Here is a 27,918-nt window from a genome sequence, read left to right on the forward strand (position 1 = left end):
AAAATTCCTCCCGTGTTGAAATGGTCACCGGACGCATGGAACAATCGAAAAGTGGTGTAAATAGCTTCATTGAATTTTATTCGTGATTACTGTTTGTGAACAGTTTCTTGTAAAATTCCTGCCGGCAATGAAAAAATTGCTTCCACAAAAATCTACCTGACTAAAATGTGTAAATAATGAAAAAATTGCATTTTTTAATTCTTACACGCTTGGTCTGTTTTCGTTGGCTCTGTTTTTGACAAAATTCATGTCTGACTCGCAAAGAGCGACAATATATTTCGTAGTAATTTGAGATTTTCAAGGGCAAATAACTTCTTCATATTCCTGTCCCGTGCGGAGTCTTTAACATTGAAGGTATTTTCACTTGAAATTTTTGACATTATCAAGGGATCGGGCATTTAGAGCGGCACGGAAAACGTTTTTCTATTAACTTTACCATTACGGGGTTATGTCTTCCATACTGTGACTTTGTGTATTTTTAGACCACCATTTGCGAGAGGTACGGCGCCAAAGAACGATTACAAAGTTTTCCTCATACATCGCCGATCACAAACCGAGCGCGCTAACCCGTTTATAAATCGAAATAACTTCGTCCTCGCTAGCAAATACTTAGCAAGTAATCACCGTTACAGGTATAAAAATTATAAAACGTTGAGTTTTGGTAAATTTACATAGTTACAGACATGGGTTTCCCTTCAGTGTCCATTTTTGACCATCGGTGAATTTCGCGGCAAAATTTTCCCTCGCCAGGCTAATTCTTCGCTCCGTGATCAGAGAGGATTACATCTACGACTTCTCAAGAAGCAAAAATGTCACCTACGAAGCTTTTCCGGTCGCTGACTGGCGAGTATTTGAGGGGAGGAGTAATAAGATGAAAGTGGTAATTCTTTACCGTAACTCGTGGCATATCGAGTCAGTTTACTTTTGATTATTTCACGAGGCATTGTTTTACAATTCTGTGACGTCACGTACCACATGCGCTTTATGCTTTCCTTCGCCCTTCTTTCCTCAATATCGCACCAAACAACCCTAAAAGGTAAATGTTTCACGTTGATTCCAAGTTTCGCCGCTTTCTTCATTTCTCCACGGCATTTCGGACTTCGGAGACTCTCAAGTTGTTCATAAACTAGATTTGCACACGTGTTGCAGCATTTCCAGAGCTCGTTTTGCAGGTTTCCTAAGCTTTGGAGACTTAAAATTCCCTCAAAACGCCATCCAAAATGGCTGTTTTTGTCTTTCCCCGACGAAGGCCAGATGATGTGTAGGGGACAGGCTGTTAACCACAGAAAATCCTAGAAGCATATCAAGAACGACTTTTGCCGGTAAGAACTCGATTTTAATGTATTTCCAGGCTTCCTATCCTTATCAAATAGTTCGTAACTTTCCTCCGCGTACTTCGCTTGAATTTTGTCGTTAAATTCAGGGCGGGGGGAATAGTCGGCGAAGCAGATCGCTTTGGCTTGGTATCTTGACAGATTCTTCAACTTTTCTCGATCGAGCAATACTCTGAAATAGTTTTTCTAACAGTTGTAAATAAACATTTGTATTAACTACGCATAATACCTCCCTTATAGTTCGATATTCTCGACTCAACGTATGCACGCATTTCGTCGTCATCTTCACATCTATTTAAGCTATTGTTTCGTCCCTTGACATCGTATTTCTAATCTTTAGGCATAGCTGCGAGTCCCAAATACCTCTCTGTCCTGGAATGGATCCTCGAGACGTCCCAAATCACAGCCCTGCTCATACACACAGCTTTTTTGATGGCAATCCAGGTGAGCGTGTTTTTTAACGTCCTACCTCGTTCAAATCAATTTCGTAGCGGTATTTCGTTGTTATAAAACAATCCTAGCGAAGATTTCGCTTTCTTCTGTTTCAAGAGTACGCTTTAAAATGTGATTTCTTTCACCTAAACCCAATATATTTGTTGGAAAGTTTTATCAATATATTTCGAATGCGGATTTGTCATTTTGTCGTTTGTGTTTTGTTGTAGGCCATCTTCGCTCTCCCCCGTTGTCCCACGATCCATCTTATGGAATGCACCCAAGTGCTTTCTCTATGATGGGAAGAAGACCTGGTTTGCCAGACTTCAGAGGAACATTAACACATGACCCCATACTTGGCTCTCAGGCAAGTCTCACATCCCCAGGTGCACTTCATGGCTCTCTACCTGGCAGTGCGGGTGGTACAGGTTGGTGGATGCCCCCTCATCCACACCCCCATGGAATTGCACCAGAATACTTCACCGGCCATCTTCCTGGAAGCTGGCTTACTCACGAACATGAGCGCACTCTTGGTAATCATGACAGACTTGAGGAATGTCTTTTTCCATCAGCAAGATCCAGAAGTAGCAGCATTATAAATGGGGTGAACTCATCCAGTGTTTTTGGAAGCGGATCAGGAATATTTTATCCCCCGCCGTCAAGTCCGCAGTCTATGCATAGCTTTGTTCATCAGGCCAGTCCAACCTCGACTGGCTCAAAAAGTGTATTGTCGCATTGGAGTAGTCATGGCAACCATGATGGAAAGGGTGTTCTTGACCTAGGGGACGGTCGGGATTTGGATCTGATGCCTCCACGTCTGAACAGAAAGTTGAGTAACTGTAGTGAGGAAAGTAATGAAAGAGACAGTGAATTGAGACCTGGTGATTTGACATTACATCACAGAGAAAGGATCAAAGATACTGGTGTTAAAACGAGCAGGGAGTTTGAGAAACCAAAGGCTGCAAATAACTTTTCTGAAAATGCGGACTTGAGAGCTGAACACAAGTCACAGCCTGTCAAAAATTTAGAGCATGCGGAACATAACTTGAACAGTCAAAGACCAACGAACCTCTCTATGTTCAGTGAAAACAGTAACATTCCAACACAGCAAAATAGCGCTTCACAGAGGAAAAATGACGGCAAAATGCTAAAGATCACAGGGGAGTCTAACCATACACCATCCAGTCATGCCGTGAATTCAGAGCCTACTAAGTCAACACCACCAAAATTGCAAAAGGTGAAATCTGGTCCTCCTCCTCGACTGCAAGTACCCAAGTCAATTTTGAATAAAACAGAAGGAATTGTTCCTACGAAACCAGAGCCACCGGTGAAAACAGGAAATGAAATATCTTTACTTCTCAAAGAGGAAATGTTGAAATCATCAACAACAAATGCGGCTGCCAACTTAGTCAATTCCAAACAGGGAGATAAAGTACAGAACGTTGTTAGCAGTGAAGTCAAAAGCAATATAAAGAATGCTGGAGAGCAAGGTTTAGCAAGAACTTCAAAAGGTTTATCTTCTGTTCAAAAGGCTTCAACTAAACCACCTTCCAATCAGCCCAGAATTCCGTCAGGAAAACCACCTTTAATTGCACACTTCCGGGATGTGAAATATAACGAGGATAGTAGTGATGATGACAGTGATAGCAGCAATGTTAGTAGTGGTAGCGAAAGCGGCAGTGGAAGCGATGATGACAGTGAGGAAGGGGAAGAAGGCGAGAATGGAGAAGATAGCAGCGGCAGTGATACTGATAGTGATGGCAGTGACGAGGAAGATGATGGTGGTGAACAACATGATGATGATGACGATGACGATGATGATGATGTGGCCATGGAAACCCAAGAAAATGACCCATCATTGAAAGATTCATCTCATTCTGCAAGCAAAAGGAAACTCGATGAAAGTTCTTCAGGTAATTTGAAGAATTCTTTTGTGTTAGTTAAGTCTGTGAATAACCAGTTCATAGAGCACTACCGACGAGCTAGAAAATGCGTCATTGTTAAATTCCAGTTCAACTTACATGTACTGCAGGGTCTATGCTAGAATGCGGCATTGCCCAATATCTGCTGTTAACAATATTTTGCTGCACAAGTTCAACATTAACAAATATAACTGCCAAAATGCATTTTTTGCACGGTTGTATTTTTGTCTAAAACTATAAATTGCACAGTAATGTTCCGAAGAATACTTGATTAGCTGTTTTAAACTCGATCGTTTAAAATTGTTTCTCTTCTCTTTGATTGCAAGCCTGGAAAAATATTTTCAGTGCAATTTTATCGTATTGATCCCCAATATCAGCATTCTTATTGTCTTCGCTGTTCTCCATACATGTATTGTCTTATATATTGATTAGTCAGGAGAATTTGTTTAAACATCAGGACATTTCTCTCAAGTGTCCTTGAAAAACAACATATGCCTCAAAATCTCATAATATCACCACGGCAAAACAAGAATGGTTTCTGATTAGGTTAACACAGTTTATTCGGAAAACTGAGCCAATTTACCAGTAATGGTTGTAGAAAAAAGACGCATGGTGTTTGTCAGTTGTTTATGCTCTAATGGTTGATTGATAACTGAAGGAGAGAGTGGCCATGCCAGGCCCCTGTTGTACGGGAATTTCCTGTTTAATTGCTGGTGGGGAATAATTACAGGTCAACTGTCATTCAATTTCTAGTTAAAGGGTGATACTGCAGGTTACCAAATGAGAGTGAGAGACATCTGTACATGTATCTTTATTACCTGTTGTTTGGTAAAACAATAGACCGGCCTTTTTGATATATTAAAATTCTAGCTTGGCTGTGAGGCTAGGGGGAATAAAACAAAAGAAGCTAATAATATTTTATTTATCTCTGAACCCAAATGTTATTTCTGTTGTTTTATTCCTGTGAGCCTTGTAGCCATCTACAAATTTTAGTATATTGAAATTGGTCTATTTTGTGTCATTTTTCATCATTTCATATGAATTAAGCAAGATACATGAAATGCACATGAATGAATGATTGGTTGGAAACCATTTATTACTCGATTCCATGGAAACAGCAAGTTATTTGGAGCATTTATTTGTTTCAAAGAAATGGGAAACCTCATTTCCTAGTTTCTGTTAATTTATGGTAACACTCACAAGTAACAGTTTGAGAGAACTTGAGACAGTCGTGCATAAATTCGTCTTTGTCTTGATTGATCACACTTCGGGAATTTGTCATCATGCTCGAATGCTAGAACAGCAGTTGTCTATGATACTTGCTTCTAACAACAACAACAACAACAACAATTTATTTTTAACAAATTCAGAAAAAAGTTGCTTGTCCCGCAAATAGCCACAAAGCTAGTCGAGGTGAGACAAAACGAGCTTCAAGATTGACTCTTGATGATAAAGGGTTAAAGTTGAAATTTGTGGTTGAATAGTGGAATGTAAATAATAAGCTTTTTGACTTTTTTCCTTTTAGAATGTGATAGTCTTATAAATTTTACATGTAAGTTGCATCATTGTTTATCATTCTCAAGTGTTTATTTTTGCCTTCTTACGTTGATAATGTCGAAATGTTTACTGTAGCTACACCAAGAAAACGACGTCGAGCTGTCAATGAAGAAGCTATTGAGGTTCCTTTAGGAAAGGGGTAAGAAATTCTAGTTCCTGATTGTTTTTAAATCCTAAAATAAAAGATGTTTACCCTGTAGTTGCAATTTTATTAAGGTTGTTTACCATAAGGTATTCCTTGTTGGTGTGGTTATTATATTGTACTTCTAGTAATTTATCATAACAACCACTTTGTGAAAGTACCATTCATATTTTCTTGTAAGTTAATCCTGGGTTAATGTGAACGTTGATTCAAGTCAAATAAATTACTTATCAATAAAGATTCTTCCAACAGATTTTTGTCCTTCAATTTTGGCTTGGACTTCGATCTCTTTACCATTAGCTTACAGTAAATTAGCTTTCAAAAACAATTCTAATGAGTAAGATGAAAATCTTTGTTAACTTTTAATTGGGATTAGCATTAATTGGCTTTCAAGCAGCCAGGCCCAGGATAACTGTGATGTATATTTCTGTATTTAGTTGGCGGCGTCAGACTCGCCTGCGGCAGGTGGGTGCTTCTGGTGGACTCAGGGGTGATGTTTATTACTTTGCTCCATGTGGCAAGAAGCTCCGCACGTATCCTGAGGTTACACGGGTGAGTGAGAAGTTACATTCCTTCAAGATGTTTCTATTCAGTAATTCTTTGATGGACTAGTATCTTATTCAAGTTTAAGAAAGGTGTCCAGGCGTCCACTGACACCCACCTTTTTGAAAACTGCTGAATATTGAAAATTCACCTTATCTGGACAATATCTGTGCCTCTTGGATGTCTGGTTGATAATCAGGGGAGTAGGGATGGTGCAGTGGTGAGAGCACTTGCCCCCCACCCATCCCTCCCATGCAGACTGGGTTTGATTCCTGGAGTTGATGCCACATGTGGGTTGAGTTTGTTGTTGGTTCTTATCCCTGCTCTGAAACCAACATTTCCAAAATCCAATTTGACTAGGACGGAGAGCCACTCTGTGGATTTGCTACTAAAATTTCTCATTTGTTTATTTATTAATTTGCCTGATCTCCTATAGGTCAATTTATACTACAGGAAACTGGCCCAAGGTTGGGTCACTTAGCTAATCAAGTTTGACATGGACTGTCTTTGTTGTTGCTGATATGCACAATATTTTTCCGTGGTTTGCTTCATTATTGTGCATCAGTAACCACTCGTTTTTTCCTACCTCCTTGATCCTCGTAACATGCGAATGTAAACATTTAACCCATACACTGTAGGTTTAATACTAGTTTTGATGAATCATTAATTAAAAGTTTTTGTGCTTGAATGTCTTTTTACGCAGTATCTTAACAAGAACGGCATCACAGATGTGACTCTGGAAAACTTTAGTTTCAGCACAAAACTCCATATTGGAGAGTTTCTAGAATGTAAAGAGGTTTGTGTTCCTTTGTAAGGTTACTTTTTTTTGTGATTATTAGCTCTCTTAAATGCCATTTGCAAGTTAGGCAAGTTTATGTAGGTCTCCGTTTTAAGCCTCCATCAGCTAAATGTGAAATGTTTTGCTGCGCGCAGGGAACAGTGTTTGAACCGCTGTCTGAGGAGGAAGTCAACAGAAGAAAACTGGCTGCGGATGAAAAGACTAGGGCTAAACTGGAAAAGCTGGACAAGAGAAGGGAGAGAAAGCAAAAGCAAGCTGGTATGTAGAAAAGTGTCTAAGTGTAATCTAGGCAAGGTTAACCTTGATACAATGTAGCGCTGATCTGTGGTAGACTCTCGTTACATCATGCCATGTTTGGGGTGGCCCTCAGGGTTCTCAGGGGCCTGATCAAGATTTGTGTTTTATGTTCTTGGCAAGTCACGTTGCTGGTCTTTGCGGATCATTCCTGCCAGTTTGCGATCGTTTCAGATCTTTGCAACCATCCTTCTCAGCCCCAGTTCCCAAGCTCATCAAAAGTGTATAATTATGAGAGAACAGATGTCTTTTTTTATTTGCTTGATTGAATCTGATGGAATCCTGATGTGGATGTAGAAAAACAATTTTGATAGCGATTTTCTTCACCACTTTTTATCTCGCTAGATAAATGTGAAAATTAATTTTACTTCCAGTCAGATTACAAAACCATGCGAAGGGGAGAATTGGTTTTCTTGGAGATTTTGGGTAGTTGGATCTGCCAATAGCATGCAAATTAACCAGACTCAGAGATTGCAGTCTAAAAGTGATCAGACATTTTAATGACCACTTGAAGGAATGATTGTGTCTTGATTCACTTCCAAATTCTTCTCATAAATGTTGAAGAAACTCTGTGGCAGTTAGTAGGAAGAATTCACTGTTCGAGCTGGAACTTAGCTGAGGTGATTTCAATCTCACTGCAGAAATGGTGCAGAAAGCACTGGAAGCTAAACTTGTAAGAAAAGCTCATCGACAGGCTGCTTTGGATGCGGTTAAGATGGCCAAGAGAGAACGAGGTTATTTAAGATGAATAATTTTTCTACTGTAGTTAGGAAGGGCACTTGTCATCCATTGCTTGCCACGAGGGGTGCTGAATGGTGCAACAAAAATGATATGTCTTGGCAAATTTTAACTAAGTCTTATTGTTTAAAATAATTAGTCTTGTAATATGGGTGTTCGAGAATTAACAACTATCTTGCAATCTAAAATTTTAAACTCTTGGATGTCGACTTTGACAAAGTTTTGCCTGAGCTTAGTCTGAAATACCATTACACAAGAACACAAACTAATTTCAGCATGGCAAGATCCACATGTCACAAGAGTTCCGATCTTTGTATCTCAGTGTCTCAACAAGTTTCAAATTTAACCATTCTGCACAACTTGCAATGGTTGCCACGTGCATAGGGAGATAATTCAGACAGATTCACTTGAATTGCACCTTAATGTTGTTCTCTTCCTGTTTGGCCATGACTGGCGATTTTATTTCAGAAATGGCCAGTAAGGCGGCAGCTACTAAACGACTAGAAAAAGCTCAACGCCAAGCTGCTTTGGAAGCAGTAAAGATGGCTAAAAGAGAGAGAGGTTTTTATAAAATTCACGTTTGTAGTTAGGTGGATAAAAGACTGTTGTTACTGCCTTCTAAGTTTGACTTTGTCAACTGGGCCACCTGGGGTGAGCACAATTTAGTTTTCCAAGGTGTTTTTTATAAGCAGTTCTCCCTGAATGGCTTTTACTTGGCCAACACAGCACTTTCACTTACCTGTACTGTAAGCAACTTGCCTCCAGGATCCTGTTTTCTGCCTCTAGCAATATCTTTTATCCACCATATATAATCATTGTTAAGGCCATCACACTCAAGTGGACAAAGGTTTTTTGATGGGCTTGTCCCACCAATAAAACCTGTTCTGAATTGAGACAGGAGGAAATAAATAGAATTCTCAAATACTCAAAACTTGACAGTTGAATAAACCAGCTGAAGAGTGAATCAAGGCGCTGTGGCTCTGTTATTGCTTCATAAGAGATTTGCTGACACAAGTGCCAGATATTTGCTTTGGATCTCGTCTTTTGTCCTTTTGTGTGTGTTGACCTGAGGTAGATACTCTTTGATTAAATTAAATGTTATGAGTGGCATGCATTCGTTTGATGTTTCTCTTCTAGCTGAGGCGAGAATGCGTAACAAGGCCATGAAACAGGAAGCACTCCAGGCGGCTAGGGAAGCAAAAAAGGAAAGAGGTGAAAAGCCTTGAATGGTTGAATTTATATTTCAAATAAAGAATACTTCTCAGTTATTTTAAAGAGTAACTTCTGAGCATTGATTTGTAGTTCGGATGCTTGCTGAACAGAAGCGACTTGCTAAAGAAAGGGCTAGAGAGCAGCGACAAATGGTAAGTTACACTGTTTACGCACACCAGAAATTTTGTGATACCATCGTCACAGTTGATGAAGGAATATGCCTCATTACATGTACATCCCGAAGATTAGTATTAATAAGTCCAACTTCTGTTACTAGAGCTTTAAGAAGGGAAATGTCTCAGTATTGGTAAAAATGGTGCATCAACACCTTAGCTTAGTTGCAAAACAATAATAAATTATTATTCTACAACACCGAGAGAAACAAATCAACTGAAGGCTTGAAAGGAACAAGTCCTGATCTGTTCTAGAGCATTTTGGAGGTAAAACTGCGAGAAGTTAAAAAAAAAAAAAAAAGTTAGCATAACCTTTTTCAAGTGACAATCTTTTGTGACCAAGTCTATCTATAGCCTGAGAAAATTGAGACAGTTTTAGTATATTGGGGTGCCAAAATTGTGGCAAAACTTTACCATTATTTTTAGGTTTCTGTCCAGGGAAAAACGTTTTGGTGTTTTTGAAATGATGCCTATTCTCTGTGACAGTGCCCATTAAAGTGCACCTTTAATCTGTGTACATGTTTGCCTTTACATCATTATCACTAAAATGTCATTCTGTTTTCTGTCATAGTCATGCGTTTTTATTGTTGAACATTGCTAATAGCTGATAATGTTGTTATTTTTTTCCAGGCTCGTCGAAAGAAGAAAGAAGATGCTGCTAATGCTAAGTATGAGGATGCAATGAAGAAGGCAAAGGTATTTAAATTGTTATAAACATCAAACTGTCAAGGCTTAAATTGTACAATTTCCATTTTACCCATGCATTCAGCCTGTTTTTTGTTTGATGGTGAGTGGCCTGATTTCTGTACTCTTGTATTGTGTTGTTGCTTGAGGATCTTTCTTTAATTTATGTTCTTGTTCTTAGGAAAGAGAACTCAAGAGACAACAGGCTGTTCTCCTCAAGCAGCAGGTACAAACTTCTACAGTATTTCATTTTTGAGCCCAACATAGTTTCAACTTCCAGCGTGTTGGCAATGAAAGTGTAACGAGTACACTCAGTGGTATATATACCAAAGGAGAAATCTATCCTAGAATTCTTGACATTCCAGGTTGACAGAAAGCATGGAACATTTAGGGCGATTTACACTGTATGACTTTGTCGCATGCAACAAGCTTACAATAGGCCTATGACACGAATTGTTTCGGAATTGCATGATGTGAGCAGCACACGCTCTAGAAATTGCATGCAGCAGTCATAAGCAAAAGTTGTACCATCTAAATCGGCCTTAATTTGAATGAAGAATTGAAGCAATCTTGCCCAGTTCATCGGAAGTACATGTACATTGATCACAGGGAGACCTGTTGCCTTACTGGGACCACAGACTACTCCAGGGGCATGTGGGAACCAGGCTTAACCCACCTTCTGATGTTAATGCAGTTACTGTGTTTCCACTGAATTGTTTTATTTCTCTCTCTGATCATCAGGAGAAGGAGCAGAAGAAACAACAACAGATGATGATAAGAGCAATTGAATCACAAAGGAAACAAGAGGTACGGTAGTTTTGCAAAAACAATTTTTGATATCTCCTTTGATGATGCTTCAACCTCAAGGTTTGTTTCTTATTACTGTTGTTTCTTGTGGATGGAATTGTAATTACATGTAGTTAAAAGTCTTGTTGATTTGTTTTAGGAGCGTGAGCGATTAAAGGAGGAGAAAAAGATGGAAAAGAAGCTTCTGAGAGAGAAAAAGCTTGTAAGGAATGCAGTTTTTTTAAAATACACACATAGTGCTACGAAATAAACAGTGCTGCTGATTCATTCCATTTCCTTTGTTTGGCACGACTTGAAACAGTGCTCAGTAGCTTTCATTTGAATGGTCACACTTAAGGATTTCATCCGTAGACTCAAAAGTTGCAACCACCTTGTATGGCATAATAAACAGCACCACAGGAAAGTACTGCTTAGTAGCTTTCATTTGAATGGTTGCACTTTAGGATTTTGTCCACAGAGTTATCAGAATGACCTTGTACAGCATAATGTATATTGTTAGAGCAAAGTACCATGTGCCAAGTGGTTTGTTTGTAATTTTAATTAACCACAATTTGTGTACATCATCTTAATAGTTTTATTTAATTTTATTTAATTTATGCATTTTGCAGGAACAAAAGAGAAGGGAAATGATCTTAGCTCGTGAACTGAAAAAGCCCGTGGAAGATATGGTACTGAAGGACAGCAAGGTAGATATGATGTGAATCATTTTGAAATCACTGTCAGTGTTTTTATGCCCAGTCAAAATCAAGGTGTTTAAACTTGCAAGAACTGGCACCATTCATTGGTTGTACCTTTGTTGTTGAGAAACTGAATCAACATGTAGCAGCTATTAATGGTAACATTTTCACCGTTTGGTGAAAAATTCTACTTCCAGTAGAATTTGGCCATTTGTTCCCAAGGCGTTAAATTTCAAAACCGTGGATTTATTGATCTCGAACTGACTTCTTGATATTCTCCCATGTCCATCTGAAGACAAATACACCCACCTTCGTTGCCCAAAGTCAAGTTTAACCATAAATAAATCAGTTGTGCTTACATTTAAGACTTAGCCCTGGTTACATGGCATGTCGAAAGATAGTCGGCTGTGCACATAGTGTTGAAAATAGCTGTAATTCCCACCTGTGTAAATTCTATGTTTAGGTGCTGCCCACATTGTCACGTGTCATGGGTCTTGAGATACCTGGTGGAGCATTTGCTGACTTGCTGATGGTTCAGGAATTTGTTCACAACTTTGGTGAAGCCTTGGACCTGGGTAAGGGATCTGTGCTTGAGTGATCCTGTCCAAATTCTCCTTACAGTGTGAATCGGTGACAGTGATCAGTGTCCAAATTCTCCTTACACTGTGAATCAGTGATGGGAATATAGTCAATAACCATTTACATGTGGAGGACAATGCAGTATGTTTTCTCTCTTCATTGAATACCAAATTCTCAAAACAAACATACAACCATTTATGAATGATGTATTAATCAGTAAATGACACAGGCATACTTGGAATTTTTTTTCCAAAGTATGCCTGTGTCATTTATTGATTAATACACCATTCTCATTAACATATTCTATCACATTATTTCCAACAGTCATTTATTTTTAGGAATTAAAAGTTTGATTTTGAGAAGAACTTTTCAAATGCATTTCAGATTCAACTGAAATCCCTTCCCTGTGGGAGATGCAGTCTTCCTTGTTGAACGACAGCAGTGAGGATGTTCTTGTCCCACTCTGTCAAAGTCTTCTCATCTCGGCTTTGGAGGACCCGGGATGTGAAGGACCAGATGTGAGTGGTTATTTGTAGTCATTAATTAAGATGATTTGATGTTAATAATATTTCTAATAGGTTAGGACAGTGTTCCAGATAACTTTCAAAATCAGAGAGTCAATGAAGAATTTTGAGGGATCAATAGCTCTGGTTCTCTCTAAATCTTCTTAAGTTTACCATTCATTTTGTCGGATCTGGAAGCCAGGCTTTTTGTGATTTTGACCTAAGACCCGTCTTATCTGGAACACTGGGTTAGGAGTATGTTTACGTAATAATATTTGCCTTGCAGACTTAATTAAGACTCCCCTTCTATCTTTATTCAACCCCCATTTTTGTAAGTCCGATGAATACACCTCCCTTTTAGGAAAGCCTTGTCCGTAAAGTTGTTAGACTTCGCATGTTGTGAAAATTTTAGAAAAAAAAAACAAATTAATTCATTTGTGTACAAAGGAAATAGCTTATTAAATAAGCACCCTGGGTGACATGGTAAGTTTCCAAAATTTCGAAACTGGAAATTTTGGCTTAATGGAAAGTTCCCCAGTGAAAAAGAATTTCTGAGAAGAACTCCTGCTATTAAAGATTCTCTCTATTAATGGGTGTTGGCTGTAAGTACTATTATAATCAAACTAAGAAAACCATGAACACTAATCTTGAATCATTTGTGGATTATTAATTGTTCTGTGACCAATCAGAGATGAAATCAAATCACAGGACAATAGCTTGCATTTTCCCCCCTTGTATCTGAGTGGATTTTTTTCCAAACACAATAAACATTCCAAAAATACTTCTAGACAGTGTTTTGTAAATGGTTGTCTTAGTTTCACAGTAATTTTGTCAAACACTGAGATTTGACTTGTTGCTGTTATTGTTTTTTCTAGTCTTTCACAATGTTAGGAGTAGCATTAGCCAAAGTGGAGTTGAACGAAACAAACTTCTCGGAGGTTCTGAGGCTGTTTGTATTGTCAAGAAATGCAGGAGATCCTCATCCGGTAAAAAATGCTTTCATTATATTTATCTTCCAGTAGGTGGTTCGTTCCTTAATTCCTTCCATATTGGGAAGGGGGCAGGAGGGAGGGGGGAGGGGGAGTATGTTAGCTCTCTGCTGCCTGCTTTGTGTACATACCCATCACTCTGGTATCCACTCTTTTCTTGATGGTTCTTATCTTGTTGTACTTTTAGTGTTGCAAGACAATAAAAGTTTGCAGTATTGTGAACCTTTTTTTCCTACATTAAACCCCCAAAATTTTGTAAGTGTTTAATTTCAGACAGACAATTTTTGGATTGAATTTTATTGATTTCAGACAAAATTTTGGACACGATAATACTAAGGAACTGCTTATACAGTGTAAGGTAAATAAAGATGCTCAAAATTTCAGAAGGTTTATTTTCAGACAAATTGTCCGAAATTAAAAGCGTCTGGAATTTTTGGGGTTTAATGTATACATGTAGGTGTGGGTAGGAGGGGGGAAATTTGGGTCCCTGTTACCTGCTTGGGTACCCCCCCCCCCCCATTAACTCCTCCGTGATATATTCAAAGTTTATCTGGCTTCCAGCGTTTAGTTCCCAAGTTCCCTACAGACATGCAAACCAGCTTGGCCAAAGAAAATGCAAGGCCACTCCAGGTAACTTGAAGCTGTGGGCACTTGGCTTTAACCTTCCATTGTAACCCTGTTGTGTGTTTTGATCAGCTTTCAGATGCCCTTTCAAGCACTCCATTCCAAGCACTCACCATGTCAGATAAAGCAGGAGTTATGGCTTACCTGTGCAATGAATTGCTTTGTAGTAGGACGATATGCAAGTATGTACACATTTGTTTATTGTTTAAGCTCTGATGAGCAAATTAACTCAGTAATTTTTGTAGTAATTGTGTGTTTGGTACATGGTGTCCTTTTGTAACTGGTTGGTGTATTCAGCTTTTATTCTTATGGTTTGTCTTCTAGGGAGATTGAAAGCAGCATTGAACACATGTCAAATCTCCGTCGGGACAAGTGGGTTGTAGAAGGCAAGATACGAAAGTGAGTCAGCAAGTCTTGTGCAAACCTTTAAGAAAAGATAAGAGCGTAATAATTTTTGTTGGCATTGTGGAAGAATGGTGTTCTAATGAGAATGGATGATATGATCACCCCACATGAATTCTCTTGATATCTTAACATCTTTTCCCCACTTCTGCTGCAATAAATGTATGGGGATAAGCATTGAGAATTTGTATTGTGGTACCATGGATTAAAGGGCTAGGCTCCAGGGCCCGGTTGTTCGAAAGCCGATTAACGCTAATTCCTGACTAAAAAGTAACCAAGGTTTTTATCTCACTTACTAAAAATGTTTTTAAAAGATAGTTTGAAGCTAGCAGTATAGAGAAGTCCAAGTCAAAACTGAGGAACAAACATCATTTTGAAGAGTCTTCATTGATTAGTAATTAAGCTCGAATCAAAGTTCATGTTAACCCAGGATTAGCTTAATTGGGCTTTGAACAACTGTGCCCTGGTTTGTGGGCTTGCATGTGGCCAGAATGCATCTTTACCTTCCCTTTCTGTGTGTTTCACTTCCTGTTCAGGTTGAAAGCAATTCAAGCCGAGAAGTACCCTGTTGTTAAGGTGAAGAAGCCTCCAGGTCGCCCAAGAGCTGATGCCAATACTGCAGACCCTGAGGGTGAGAACAGCGCAAGTAACTCTGTAGCTGACGACAGCATGCAGGGCAATGAAGATGATGACGAGGAGGAAGAGGAAGAGGAGGAGGATGATGATGACGACGATGATGATGATGGGGAAGGTGGTGGTGACGGCACACAGTCCAGTGAGGAATCGGAGGAAGAAGAGGTATCATAAATATTAACCACTCCCTGAGTGTAGATGTTTATATTTTAGTTTTTATGTTCACTGTGTAAGATAAAAAGTAACAAATAACAGAAGAGTTGTGAGCAATGTGTCTCTGACCTCACTGTCAAATTTGAATACTTGATTTCTAATCCAGTGTTTCAAAGGTGTAAAATTTAATTTCCCTCAACATAATTCAAACTGGGCAAGGCACGAGGGCAGATTGATTCAGGTTTCAGGTTTATTTTATTTCCATGTTTCAAACACATTACTATTTTATTAATATTAAAATAAACAAGAAGCAAATGCCAAGGCAAGTGAATGAAAACCCAGTGGGTTATAAAAAGTTTACACACCTAATCTAGGAACTAAAATTAATGTTCACTTACAATCTAGATGGCGAACATTACTTAAAAATATTAATAATATTAAGAGGGCAGACCATTGCTGGTTAATTTACTTGTAATTTTCAATCTCTACATTACATAAGTTCTCATTGTGTAAACTAATTATTTATTCAATCAACATTGTCCCATACAATCTTGACTCCAATCTGTATGAGGAGTGCATTCTTTCTAGGTTGAATGCAATTGTTATTAACTTTTTTGGGAGTGTTGCATGTTTTGTTCTGAGAACATAACTGTCACTGAGAAACAAGTATGATTGAGAAGAGTTATTATGACAGTTCAAAACTTTTTCTCTACAGGATGCTGCTGAACCAACAACTCAGGAGGAACTTGAACGAAGGCTCAAGAAATTTGAAAAGGTAAGAAAATGTTGAATTGTCTCATCAAACAAATTCTAATCTATAATCCTGACCAAAAAATAATGTTGGGACGATTTCCAAAACTCAGCACAAAATACAACCCCCTCCCCCCCCCCCCCCCCACCTCATGTAATGTTGTCATGTTGCTGTGTTGATGTACAGTCCCAATGATTTCAGTGGCTATCAACATTGCTTGGAGGGTAATTCGAAAAATTAGCAATTACAGCATACACAGATATAGATATCCAGAACACAAACGTATACTGCCAGCACTATTTTCGTATCTGTCCCAGAAATATTGGCAGGCTGGGATTTTGACACATTTCTTTTGATGATGAAAACAACTAACTAAAATATGATGTTCTTCATGTTCAACTTGCAGAAACACGCCCAATTTCGTTCCAAACTCTTCAATTCTTCTCATGCCTTGCGAGCTCTGTGTCTGGGCCAGGACCGTTACAAAAGACGCTACTGGATTCTGCCGCACGGTGGAGGGGTGTTTGTGGAGGGGTTAGAGACAGCGGAAAAAGAAATTGTCCTTGATTTGAAGACTGAAGGTGCAGAGAACATTCATGCAGAGATCATGAAGGTGGGAGTGGAGCCTGAAGGCTTGAAACAAGAACAGAAACAGGAAACATCAAAAGGTGGTTTGGAAAGTCACATGGGAGCGGAGACATCCTTGAAATCTCCTACACACCAAGCACTTAAATCTCCACTGAAATCCCCTCTTAAATCTCCTACGCATTCATCACAGGAAAGATTTTCCAAGCCAGACAACAGGGAGTTGGCCTCAGCAGGTGACAGCAAGGTTGCAGAGGTAAATAACGTTCAAGCACAGGCTACACAGCAGAGACTAAACAATGCTTATATACCCACTGCAGCAAGTAGAAATGCTCTGGAAATTCAGCGGATTGAAAACCTTTTTAGAAATGAGGCATCAACTTTGAAGACTGGCACTGCACACCAAAATCATTCCAATGCGCAAAGACCACAGGAACGAAACTCTTGGTTTAATGTTCTTCCACGCATGCCTTGTGATGAATCATCATTGACGCTCTCACATACGCATCACAGCGGGAACTTTGTTCCTACATACAGTAAGAAGGGTGGGGACATAGACTTTACAAGTCCCCCACCTCCTGTAAAGCGACCGCCTGGAAGACCACCCAGGATTTCCACTCCGAGTGACAGTCAAGCAGGGCCTAGCACCATGCCGAGAGATGTCCCTAAACAAGCAATTTCCATTCAGTATCTTCCGCAGCTGCCTGTTAAAAGGCCACCTGGGCGACCACCTAAATCATCCTATCAGACAATTAATTTGTCGTATTTGGATGGCCACCCTGGTGGTGCTGTGCCCACTTCAACAATGGCCGCCAGCACGCAGTCGGTGTCAACCATGTCTCTGTCGTTTGAGGAGTTGAAGAAGAATGTGTTGGAGTCGCTTATGCAGGAACCTGTGCCCATCCCACCTGGTAAGTGACGGATGCTCTCTTTGGTTTTACATTGTTCATGGTATAAATTAAAGGTAAGAGGCATCTCTCATGAGAATATCTGACCCTGAGAAGAAAATTGAAGAAAGAAGTGTTTTGGTTTTTAAATTGAATTTCAGGTGACTTTGGCTGCTTTCCATTTGTCAAAACTGGCCAGCCAGACCGTTTTATATAGTCCTTGGAATTTCTTCCAAAAAAAATAATATGAACCATTTTTTTGAGTGATTATTTTTCAAAATTTTGTAGCACCATCCCTTGAAAATGATGCGTTCATTCTTGACTGGCTGGCCAGTTCTCAGTCTCTTACCCAGAGTCCTCAGGCTCTTTGGCCAGCGGTTAGTCGCCAGGGGAGACGCTGGGGACTTCGAAAAAATTTAAAGGTTTTTGATTGGCTGCTTCGTAACAGCTTTGTTTTACCGCAGGAATCCTGCGGTAATAAAATTCCAGTTCCCTAGAGTCTCTCCTGGTGACTAACCAGGCCAAAAGGCCTGAGGACTCTGGGTACGAGATTGTGTGCTTCCCAGAACCCAGCAGTCCAACTGCTGGCCAAGGAGCCTTAGGACTCTGGGTATGAGATTGGCCGGTTCTGGCAAATGGAAAGCACTCTTTAATTTGCTAAAAAAAACCTGTAGAGAGTTTGTCATGTCCAAAAAAGGCATTAAGTTGATGAATATTGTTAGTTGAAAATGCCTTTTTCTTGTTTGTTCAGAGTTACAGCATGGCTGGTGGAGAATAACAGAGCCCTCTCAACTGAAGGAAATCATGAAAATCCTACACTCCAGGTGACTGAGTTTGTAAAGTTTTGCTGTGTTTCCTAGGAAATTGAATTGTGGAAGAAAACAAGAGCCTTAGAATGCACGAGAAATTTTTAAAAGGGTCAATGAATAGTCCATTAATGCTAAAGTGTGATCAAGTTAGTGAAAAAAAAGTTGTCTACTTGCTTTTTGCATGTTCATTTAGAAAATAAATTTACATCAAAAGAAGCATTTGTTAACACTAATATGTTCTCATTTTAATGTAAACAACATTATGTTACTGTTATAGGCTGATTCAGTCCTCCTTCTTCACATTAACACTTCTTTCCATATCTCAAACTGACATTACGTCCAAAATTACAATCCTCTGCAGCTAGTCTTTGTTGATATAGTGGTTATGGATAGGAGAAATGAAGCAAATGACTCGGGTTTCGAGGCTTACGTTATACTGTTTTTCCCTTCTTTTCCTCTTATGTTTGAAATAAGTTTCACTTCATGAAATTTTCAGTGTATGTCAGTTTGAGAGATGGAAACAAGTGGTAACCCTGTGACAGCACCCCTCCTTGATTTCAAGCTCCATTCACCAAACTTCATATGTTTTTTTTAATCCAGTGTTGTTTGTTTGTTTTGCTGTACAGAGGAATAAGAGAAAAGATTCTGCAAAAGAATTGCCAGAAGTACTCCGAGTATGCCAACAGTTCATGTGTCAAAGGTGACCAAGGTGAGTAAATTGTCTAAAAATCATCTTTTTTTAACACCAACTACTTCATTTTCAGTAAGGTTGTGTCGAAGGAAACCTATTGAAAATGACTTTTTTGTGGAAAGTATAGCAGGAAATGGAAAAAAAAAACTAGGAACAAAAGTTTCCAGTATTTTGTATTAATATTTAACAGTGGCAAAAGCAGAAAATCGCTGAAGTATGGAAAGGGATGGGATTGCTTGATCATTGCACTTGGAGGCAAATGTCTGAAGAATCACCCTATCAGTTCAAAATGTCAATTAGGCCATTCATCTTTCAGGCATTTTTACTCAGCTGTGCATTTTCAATTAGTTGAAATCCCCCAAATTAGCATTCCTTTGGATGTGAAGATACTTGCACTAGCTTAGTGCTTGTGTGTGAAAAAAGGTTTATGAATTGATTAATCAGTTCTTAACTTGCAAAGTGATTGTAATATTGTTTTTCTTTCTTTTCAAATGAAAATGAAGTTGAAAGTGATTCAGAAGATGATGAGGCAAAGGAGAAGGCAGCAAATAAAGGAGCAAAGATGGATGCTCCCATAGAGGACAAGACCTTCCCGCAGGTAGCATTTGCTGTTGACAAAGCAATTCTGAGGGAGGTGGAGGAGATGGAGGAAAAAGTTTTTACTGCAAGTTTGCAAGTTAAGGTAAATAGGCAGCATGTTCATGAAAGTGTGAGATGGATTTTCAGTGCTCACTATTCAGTCTATCAGTGTAAGCAAGTGGCAAGGTGTGTTGTGAAAAGCCAATCAACCCCATCACCGTATGAAAACCAGTGGGGAGCAGTGACAATCAATCAATCAATCAATCAATCAATCACTCAATCAATCAATCAATCAATCAATCAATCAATCAATCAATCAATCAATCAATCAGTCAGTCAGTCAGTCAGTCAGTCAGTCAGTCAGTCAGCCAATCAACCAATCAATCAAATCAGTCAAGATAAATTCTATGGTATGATGCCAAAAAAAACCCAACAACCCTTACAACTATTTACAAATTTAAAATTCTACATCTTAAAGGATGTAAGTGATTATATTATGTGACAAGTGATAAAGAAAGTGAGCATTGCAATCTACGCAATTGAAGGACTGGGGGCATAAAATGCCTTTGTCAAGTGCATTTTGGATTGCCATCATTTAAGTAGGCATGTGGCCCATGACAGTTCATTTGAGAAACATACTGTAGCTTCATTTTCCCAGAGTTTGGTCATAGATTTCACCAGGTCTGCTATGTCCACCAGCCTTTCAATTATTTTGAAACCGTGATGAACAACACAAAAGTTTCTAGTTTTAAAAGTTCGAAAGTTTCTAAAGTTTCTTTATTTCCAACATTGTTCATAAAATTAATGAATACTTTGAATTGGTTCTTTTCATTTTTATTTAATTATTTAACAAAGTACACTACTTAAAGGAACTTTTGAACTTACAAGGCGTGTTTGTTTTAGGGTTGGAGGCTACCAGCTAAAGCTTCAAAGGGATTGAGTCGTAATGCACTGTTAGGTGAGTGAAAAATTGTTTGTAATTGGTGAAAAACTGTAACATCGTAAACACACATTTTTTAGCACTGTCAAAATATTCTGGTAGCTTGCAATAATTTTGCTTCGTGTTGCGTTTGTAGTTTGCTTTCCTAACACTGGAATTCCTTCCTTTTGAATACTTTTTTTAGCAAATTTGTTGCTGTCGTTTTGTGAGATTCTTTGTTGTCTTCTGTAGATTTGAAACCACTCAGTGAAGACAGTCCATTAGGAATTGCCATAAGCAGGTTGGCATCATTGGAAAAGGGAATAGAGAGGCGCTATCTGAAGCATCCACTGCGGAATGAGTAAGTTTCTTCAGCTTCCTCTCAACCCTGTTATCCTTGGAAGTAATTTATTTCAATTAATTAATTATTCACCTTACCAAAAAAGATGGCAACTGGCCTTTATCCCTAATTCTTAGCAAATGAAAACCATAAAAAACGCTCATAAAAACGTACAGAAAAGTTCTAAAACTTCAAACCTAGCAAAAACAATGTTGTTACTACAGGAATGAAATTCACAGAAATAATGGCTTCGTCTGTGCCTATTAGCTGTATTTGATTCGCAAGGTATTGTAGTAAAATCAGCTGCCATCCTTTGTCGTTTGTTGGATTGTGCATAAAGTTGCATAAAACTATAAAGCAGTTGCAAGGTGTTAGTGCATTCTGTTGTGTTGTGTGTCTGACAATCTCTTTATTTTTGCAGTAAACTTCACATTCCTGCCAATATCGGTACAGCTGCTGCCCCAGGGGAGGTACCCTCAGGGGAGGATGGCCAGCCCAAGGAAGCTGAGAAGATGGAGTAAGTAATGCTGAAGTTTTAAGTTTATTCAAAAATCCAACCATAAAAAAGCAAGGAAGTAGTCTGGCCCACAGGTAGCGAGTACGTGCTAATCTAGGCTGGCCAGAGTTACAACTATTAAAGGATAAAATTATTGTTATTATTATTATATTTATTACAATCAAAGACATTTAGAACGATGGAAATGGAATTTTTAGAAAGGTAAATAATCAAGAGGAAAACAAAAAATTTGAAAATTAACGAGTTGTAACTAATTAGCTAGACCTATTTTCTGTATTATTATAGGCATTTCGAAAAAGTCATTTTTGTTTGTCAAAATATCGAGAAGCTGATGAATTTCTCCTTTGAATAATTTCTTAGGAAAATCTCTTATGCAGTGCAGTATCTCATTCCATAGTCCTATGCCAAATCGAGAAAAAGAATGTTTATGTATTTCTAATCTAGCGTTATGGAAGTAAAACTTTCCAGAGGTAGGTTGATATTTTCCAGAGCACTGGTGATTTCTCATACTGTACCATGCACAAGATTTCAGCTTGTTAAACTAGAGTATTGTTCATTTTGCAGGGTTGATGTGGAAATGGTTACCCCAGCGCTGAAGATCTGGCGGGACACAGTGCAGACAGCACAGTCTGCAGCTCAGCTCTCCATGTGTCTGTCCATGCTGTATGACTGTGTGGCCTGGGAAAAATCAATCATGAAAGTCGTAAGTAGATTGATAACCTTTTTTAACATGGAACTTGAACCTTGTCATCATCATCATCATCATCATCATCATCATTACCATCATCATCATCATCATCATCATCATCATCATCACCATCATCATTACCATCATTCTTCATTTAAATGCAATGTCATATCATTAAAAACAAATGGTCTCCCTATGAACCGTGTGGGAAAAAAGAAATACACGAGAAATATTAATGAATACTAAGTATAAACTATATAACAAACTATTCCACTATAATATTATTTAGTAACACTGTCAAAAACATGTTGTAAAAATCTCAGTCCTGAAGCTTGGAGACTGCTGGAGTCAACTGAGTTCACAGTCTGTGTAGAGAGTCCTTGCTTTGGAAATGCATTTGTTTGGTGTTGTGGATACAGTTAATCCTTACACACTCATAGCCACCCTTGAGTCAAGTATCTTTTGAGTCTGTTGATGAATTTTAGCGCAACACTATTCAAATGACAACACTCAACAGAGTGATTCTAAGTTTAAAGATGGTTGAAACCGTTTTAAGGTAAAGTGCCCTTTCTTCTAAGATCTAACATTGTGTACATCTTTCTAAAGTTCTGCCAGATTTGCCGCAAAGGTGACAATGAGGAGTTACTGCTATTGTGTGATGGCTGCGACAGAGGCTACCATACGTACTGCTGTGTGGTAAGTGGCGTGACAACAGTGTCTTGACATACATCTAATGGCAGCTTAGGCAGTCTGATCATTCACCAGAGCTTTCTTTGTATGAAGCGGCCAGGAATACCCATAGCCTCTGTGAATAAAGCACTATACCTACATAAAATCATACTCCTACGTTTTGAGTCACATGTTGCACTGGACCACATAGTCAACATCTTTCTTTATTATTACCTAGTTAGTTCAGTTATGGGGTAATTTTCTTGTGGGCCACAGGTTTGTCAACTAGTGGATGTTATGCACTTTTATCCTCAGTAAAATTAGTGAAGTATCTAATATTTATTTGCACCTGCAGCAGACGTAATGTTTTGAGTGAATTAAACCTCTATCCTCAAGTTTCCCTGTCACATCAACACCCCATCAAGTCTGATGTATGTCTAGACAATAATTATAGCTGACAAAAATGCTTGATTCCAAAGCAGAATAGAGACTTTCAGAACAAAGTGAGGTTGTGAATCTGGCCCCAGTTGTTCAAAAGCTGATTAACATTAATCATGATTAAGAGTTAATACAGTTTTCATCTTGAAAGTGTTTTTATAAAAGCTAATTCTAAGGTGAATTACAGCCAAAGTCAAAACTGAGGGCAAAACTCTTCTGGAAAAATCTTTATTGATTAGTAATTGAACTGGAATGAAAAGTCTCTATAATTCTAGGCTAACTTACCTTGAATTCTGATGTTTTTGTTTTTCTTCACTCAGCCCAAGCTGCTGTCAATACCGGAGGGAGACTGGTACTGCATGGATTGTATTGTTCTGGTAAGCAAAGAAGCTACAGTTGAATGGCTGTAAACTGCTTTTGATTTACAGATATTTAACAATTATCCTGTGAAATCGAGCAGAATATTGCCTGATACTTGAATCAGGGGATATTCCGCAAGATGGAGCTGGATAATTGTTTTATTATTCAACACATTGATAACAAAGTACAGAAAAGCTAGAGATGATCTTTATTTTGCCATTTTTCTCCCCGTCCCACGAAATTACGTATATCACAGTATTTTTGTTGACTCCGGACAAGAAATATTCAGTGCATGATGACCATGTTTGGACAGTGTTACAATGTGTTGAATAATAATTGTTTTTGAATATAGATATATGAAACATATTTTGAACTGCGGATGAAAGATTACGTGGAAGAAAGATCTTTGCAGTTAGTACGCAACTTAAGCAGTTACAAAAAGAAAGCCTGAAAAAAAAAAATTAAACTGAGGCTTGAATGTTCCTTTGTACCCATGACCTCTGCGCTGGTGGTGCAGTTCTCTACCAACTGAGCTATCAAGCCAACTGGTTTAGAATGGTTATTAACATATTTTTGGACTTGTTTCATGTCAGGCTGCTGGTGGTGATAACTGCTGTATGTGTGGGGGAGCATCAGGCAAGATGGCAAAGTGCGACAACTGCCCCAGAAACTTTCACCTCCAATGTCTTGAGCCACCACTCAGCAAGTAAGATTCTGTTTCATCAATATGAAGTTCTTCCTCTCTTCTCTCTCCCTATTCCTCTGTTTCTTATGCTTGACTTTTTACCGCTGTCTCACCCTAATTTTTTTGCATTTTTTTTGCCTTTGTAGGGTCCCAAGAGCATCATGGACTTGCCCAACCTGTAAACGGGTAAGTAGATGTAGACATTGACCACAAAACTTTGGTTATTCGAGAATTGTTCTGGCTTTTTTTAATATCTAGCTGTTAACAATTTACAGGCATAAAAATGGCTGATGAATGACAGCACATAGCCTGAGAAATGGACCTTCAACTGGCCGTGAAAAATGTCCCTGAAATTGGTCACCAAAGTGGCTAAAGGCTAATTTCTTGCACCTGATAAATCAGGCCAATTTGGCCCAGTTTGACAAAGAAAATGAGCTCAAAGATGGAGACCTTCCTATTTTATAAGAATCTGTGGTACACGTGGCAGTTTTTTTTTTCATTCAGTTAAATTTTAACTCATTCAAATCTGTTGCTGCCATTTTGGAGAAGGGTCTATTGTAATATGTAATTTGGCGCATGGGATTTTAAATCTACTAATTGGGCCAGTAAATTAGCTGAAAAAGAAAAAAATTAATCACCTTGTATTGATTGTAGAAGCGAAGCAAACCACGCCGGAAGCGGAAGATCAGAGAAGAGGACGAGGAAGCCGATGACATCAGACCCCTCACCCCTCCCCCCAAGGAGGAAGTTCGTCCGCACGCCAACCGGAAACAGTCGTCCAAGGACATGGCACCGTGTAGGCTGATCTTGGCGGAAATGGAAAAACACGAGGACGCTTGGCCATTTCTGGTTCCTGTCAATGCCAAACAGGTGAGTGATCAATATGTAATTTCTCGGTACAATGCCAATACATAATCAAGAAGACTTTTAAGGAGAATTAAGAAAATCATCAACTACTGCATATTGTCTGATGTGACACCAAATTCTTAGAACTAACATTAAAAGGAAGTCAAAGAGTCAAAGAGAGGTCCAAAGCAGGGTGGCAGTCCTGGAGTGAGGTGCGCACTGCAGCGCAAGACAGCAATCGCTGGAAAGCCCATGTGGAGGCCCTATGCGCCACCTTGGCACCAGGGGACAAGTAAAGTAAAATGGTAGTCAGTTAGGAGAGTTAACAAATTTTTGTGTAAAATTCTGAGCAACAAAACAACACAGGGAAATACTGTACATTGTGTTTTATTTACATACTGACACTTTTCATCACCAGACTCAAAAGTTATGACAGCGTAACAAATGGTGCCTTAGGAGTGTTTGTCTGTAACGAATTCTCTTTACTCCAAGCACCTTCCTAAGACAGATTTTGTCTGTTGGCTGTAGCTTTGGGCTGAAGGGTTACTCCTAAGGATTTCATCCACACACTAGAATATACATCGCATTTCTTGACTGAAATATTGATCCAGAGAGTAGCTTTTGTCATGGTCATGATTTTTGTCAAGTACTGTTTTAAAATGCCTTGCAGTATGTAGGATATTTGTCCAATGAACCTAGTTTAATAGCCTTAGCTCCCACAAGTCTCCTGTAGCTCAGTGGTAGAGTATCCGAACTAGTAATCGGAAGGTCTTAGGTTCGACTCCTGATAGGAGCACTCGGATTTCTTTTTCCAAGTATGCCTGTGTCACTCACTGAATAATACATCACTCTCAAGTTTTCTTTTTTTCTTTGTTTAGTTTCCTGAATATTACAAAATAATCAAAAGACCAATGGATTTCCACACGATGAAGATCAAACTTCGTGACTGCCAGTAAGTGATGTTTTGAGTTCATTTTACTTTCTTTTGCTATGTTGTTTACTGACTGTTGTGTTAAATTCCACTGTGCTCTTTCTCAAAGGTATGCGGGACCTTACGAATTTGTGGACGATGCTCGAACAGTTTTCTTAAACTGTGAAGAATTTAACGAAGATGACTCTGAGGTATGTTGTATCACCTTCCTTGGGGATAACAGCTCAACACATATCTAGATCATTGTATAGCCGTTTTACTCTCATTGGTTAGAGAATTTGATCGCTTTGGATAGAGCTAGGGTATACACATCTCGAAGAATGATTCTGACTGTATAGTTCTGAAATAGTGTTTGGTTTGCACACTCGTCTGAAATAAACTTAGCCTGTTCCAGGCTTGAAAATAAGAATGATGGATCAGATAATTAACTCTGCAGTGTTCGATTTCCTCCGCCGAGGTCGGAGATTTCTTCCTTTGCCTCATGCACTCTCCCATTTCGTTACTAGGGCTAATGCTCAGTAGGAAATTGATGTGTTCACTTTAGCATACACTACATAGTTAATTTTCTGACCCATCATTTTTGTCCTTAGTGCTAGCGGCACAACTTTCAAAGATCTGGCGAAAAGCTAAAATCAGAAAACGAACGCGAAAATTATAAAATGCGTGGAAACTTGGAAGAGCTCTGGTTTTGCCCTATGATATGAGAGCTCGGAACTGGCCATATTAAAAAAATGGATTTTTTTCTGCCAAGATCTGGAAGAAGAAGGGATTAGGTCTGAGAAAGTTCTGGCCCACGTTCTCAGGGCCGTACAGCTTACTGTTACTTCCTTCAAAGCGGTTTTGTTGATTAGTTTTCTCATTGTTAAATGTTTGTAGGTTGGCCAAGCTGGCAAACGACTTTTCCAGTTCTTTGAACAGCGGTGGGAAGAACTGGCTGTAACCATCGAATAAGGGAGGGGAGGGACGGTAAGTTTGTACTTTGATATTGTTCATTTTGCTTTTCTCAGACTCATTAATTATTCATGGAGGAAAGACAAAGGAAATCACCACCGCCAAAGAGGTTCAGAAGTGTGAATGGGGGCCCTTTCAGCCAATGGTCACATGGTGCAGAATCCGCCATATTGGAGAACAAGTTGTGCAATGGGACATCCAAAAAAAAGGGCCTTCAGCCAGTCAAACTTGAATTTTCTTTGTTCTGCATGTCCCAGTGCGTAGCTTGCTCTCCAGCATGCTGGAGTCTGTACGCTCCCTTTTATGTCTGCTTTTGCAGGCAGCTGTCGAGTTTTTTAAATTTGACTTGAGTTCTTTTTCCATTTCAACAGATTACCGTAAATGTCATGAGAAAACCCGATGCTCTGAAAGTCAAGTCTGGAAATCAAATCGCTAGAAAAAGTGTACGAGTTTTAGCCTCGATTGACAGTTCATAAAACCAGTCATACAATTTTATTTCCTGGGGATAGTTTTTCGTTAATGCACGTCGCTGTTTGAAGTTTTTATACCAGATCATCTGTGTTTAGTTTGTACCTCTCACACCACTCATGTGATTTATAGTCCAACCTGTATGTACATAAGAAACAAGATTGCCAAGCCTTCTGACAACAAACAGTATTTAAAACAAATTAGAAATCGTTCGCGCCTGAGGAAGGCAATTAATGAAGTTTTAAAGTAAACGTTTTTGTACGAAATTTTTACTCTTGTAGGCTTGCTGAGATAATAAAAATGTTTTGGCTTTTTTAACTCGAGCGTGTTGAGTCGTTGTTTTTGAAAACATAAAACGAAGGGAGTGGCTTTTATTATCACCACTTGCCCCATCCATGTCACATAAAATTTAGAATTAGTCCGAGTATCAGCTTTTGTCTTCCTCCGTCCCCCCTCCCCATCTCCCTCCTTCCCTCTCGCACCCCGCCGAAAAGCCTTATAATGACACATTTCGTATGTTTTTCTGGAAAGTTCGGACTAAGCACTCTGAGAGGATAAAGCATTATCTTTGATTAATACATCTGTCCAGTTCGAACATATATCCTAC

General features: G+C 38.9%; 1 protein-coding gene across 3 annotated transcripts; it reads left to right on the forward strand.

The window, feature by feature from the left end:
- The first annotated feature begins 960 nt into the window (after positions 1–960).
- On the forward strand, positions 961–27,634 carry LOC146474227 (bromodomain adjacent to zinc finger domain protein 2B-like). Of its 3 annotated transcripts, XM_085117530.1 has the most exons (40): positions 1,181–1,322; positions 1,675–1,778; positions 1,997–3,679; positions 5,321–5,384; positions 5,825–5,939; positions 6,634–6,726; positions 6,864–6,987; positions 7,665–7,757; positions 8,230–8,322; positions 8,899–8,973; positions 9,064–9,125; positions 9,777–9,842; positions 10,012–10,056; positions 10,572–10,637; positions 10,777–10,839; positions 11,246–11,323; positions 11,778–11,889; positions 12,278–12,411; positions 13,272–13,382; positions 14,082–14,191; positions 14,334–14,408; positions 14,948–15,209; positions 15,913–15,972; positions 16,355–17,444; positions 18,172–18,244; positions 18,856–18,938; positions 19,424–19,602; positions 20,403–20,457; positions 20,671–20,779; positions 21,180–21,275; positions 21,840–21,978; positions 22,570–22,659; positions 23,391–23,447; positions 24,024–24,136; positions 24,262–24,301; positions 24,770–24,985; positions 25,840–25,913; positions 26,002–26,083; positions 26,769–26,858; positions 27,215–27,634. In XM_085117530.1, exons 2-39 carry the CDS (start codon positions 1,712–1,714, stop codon positions 26,841–26,843), a joined length of 6,222 nt encoding a protein of 2,073 aa, XP_084973656.1. In that variant the 5' UTR covers positions 1,181–1,322; positions 1,675–1,711; the 3' UTR covers positions 26,844–26,858; positions 27,215–27,634. The 3 variants fall into 3 exon arrangements, with proteins under 3 accessions (XP_084973658.1, XP_084973657.1, XP_084973656.1); XM_085117532.1 differs by lacking the exon at positions 8,230–8,322 and having other exon boundaries at positions 961–1,322; XM_085117531.1 differs by lacking the exon at positions 7,665–7,757 and having other exon boundaries at positions 980–1,322.
- The last annotated feature ends 284 nt before the right edge of the window (positions 27,635–27,918 follow it).

Source organism: Pavona decussata, unplaced genomic scaffold (assembly GCF_977016875.1).
Source record: "Pavona decussata unplaced genomic scaffold, jaPavDecu1.1 SCAFFOLD_91, whole genome shotgun sequence".
NCBI lineage: Eukaryota > Metazoa > Cnidaria > Anthozoa > Scleractinia > Agariciidae > Pavona > Pavona decussata.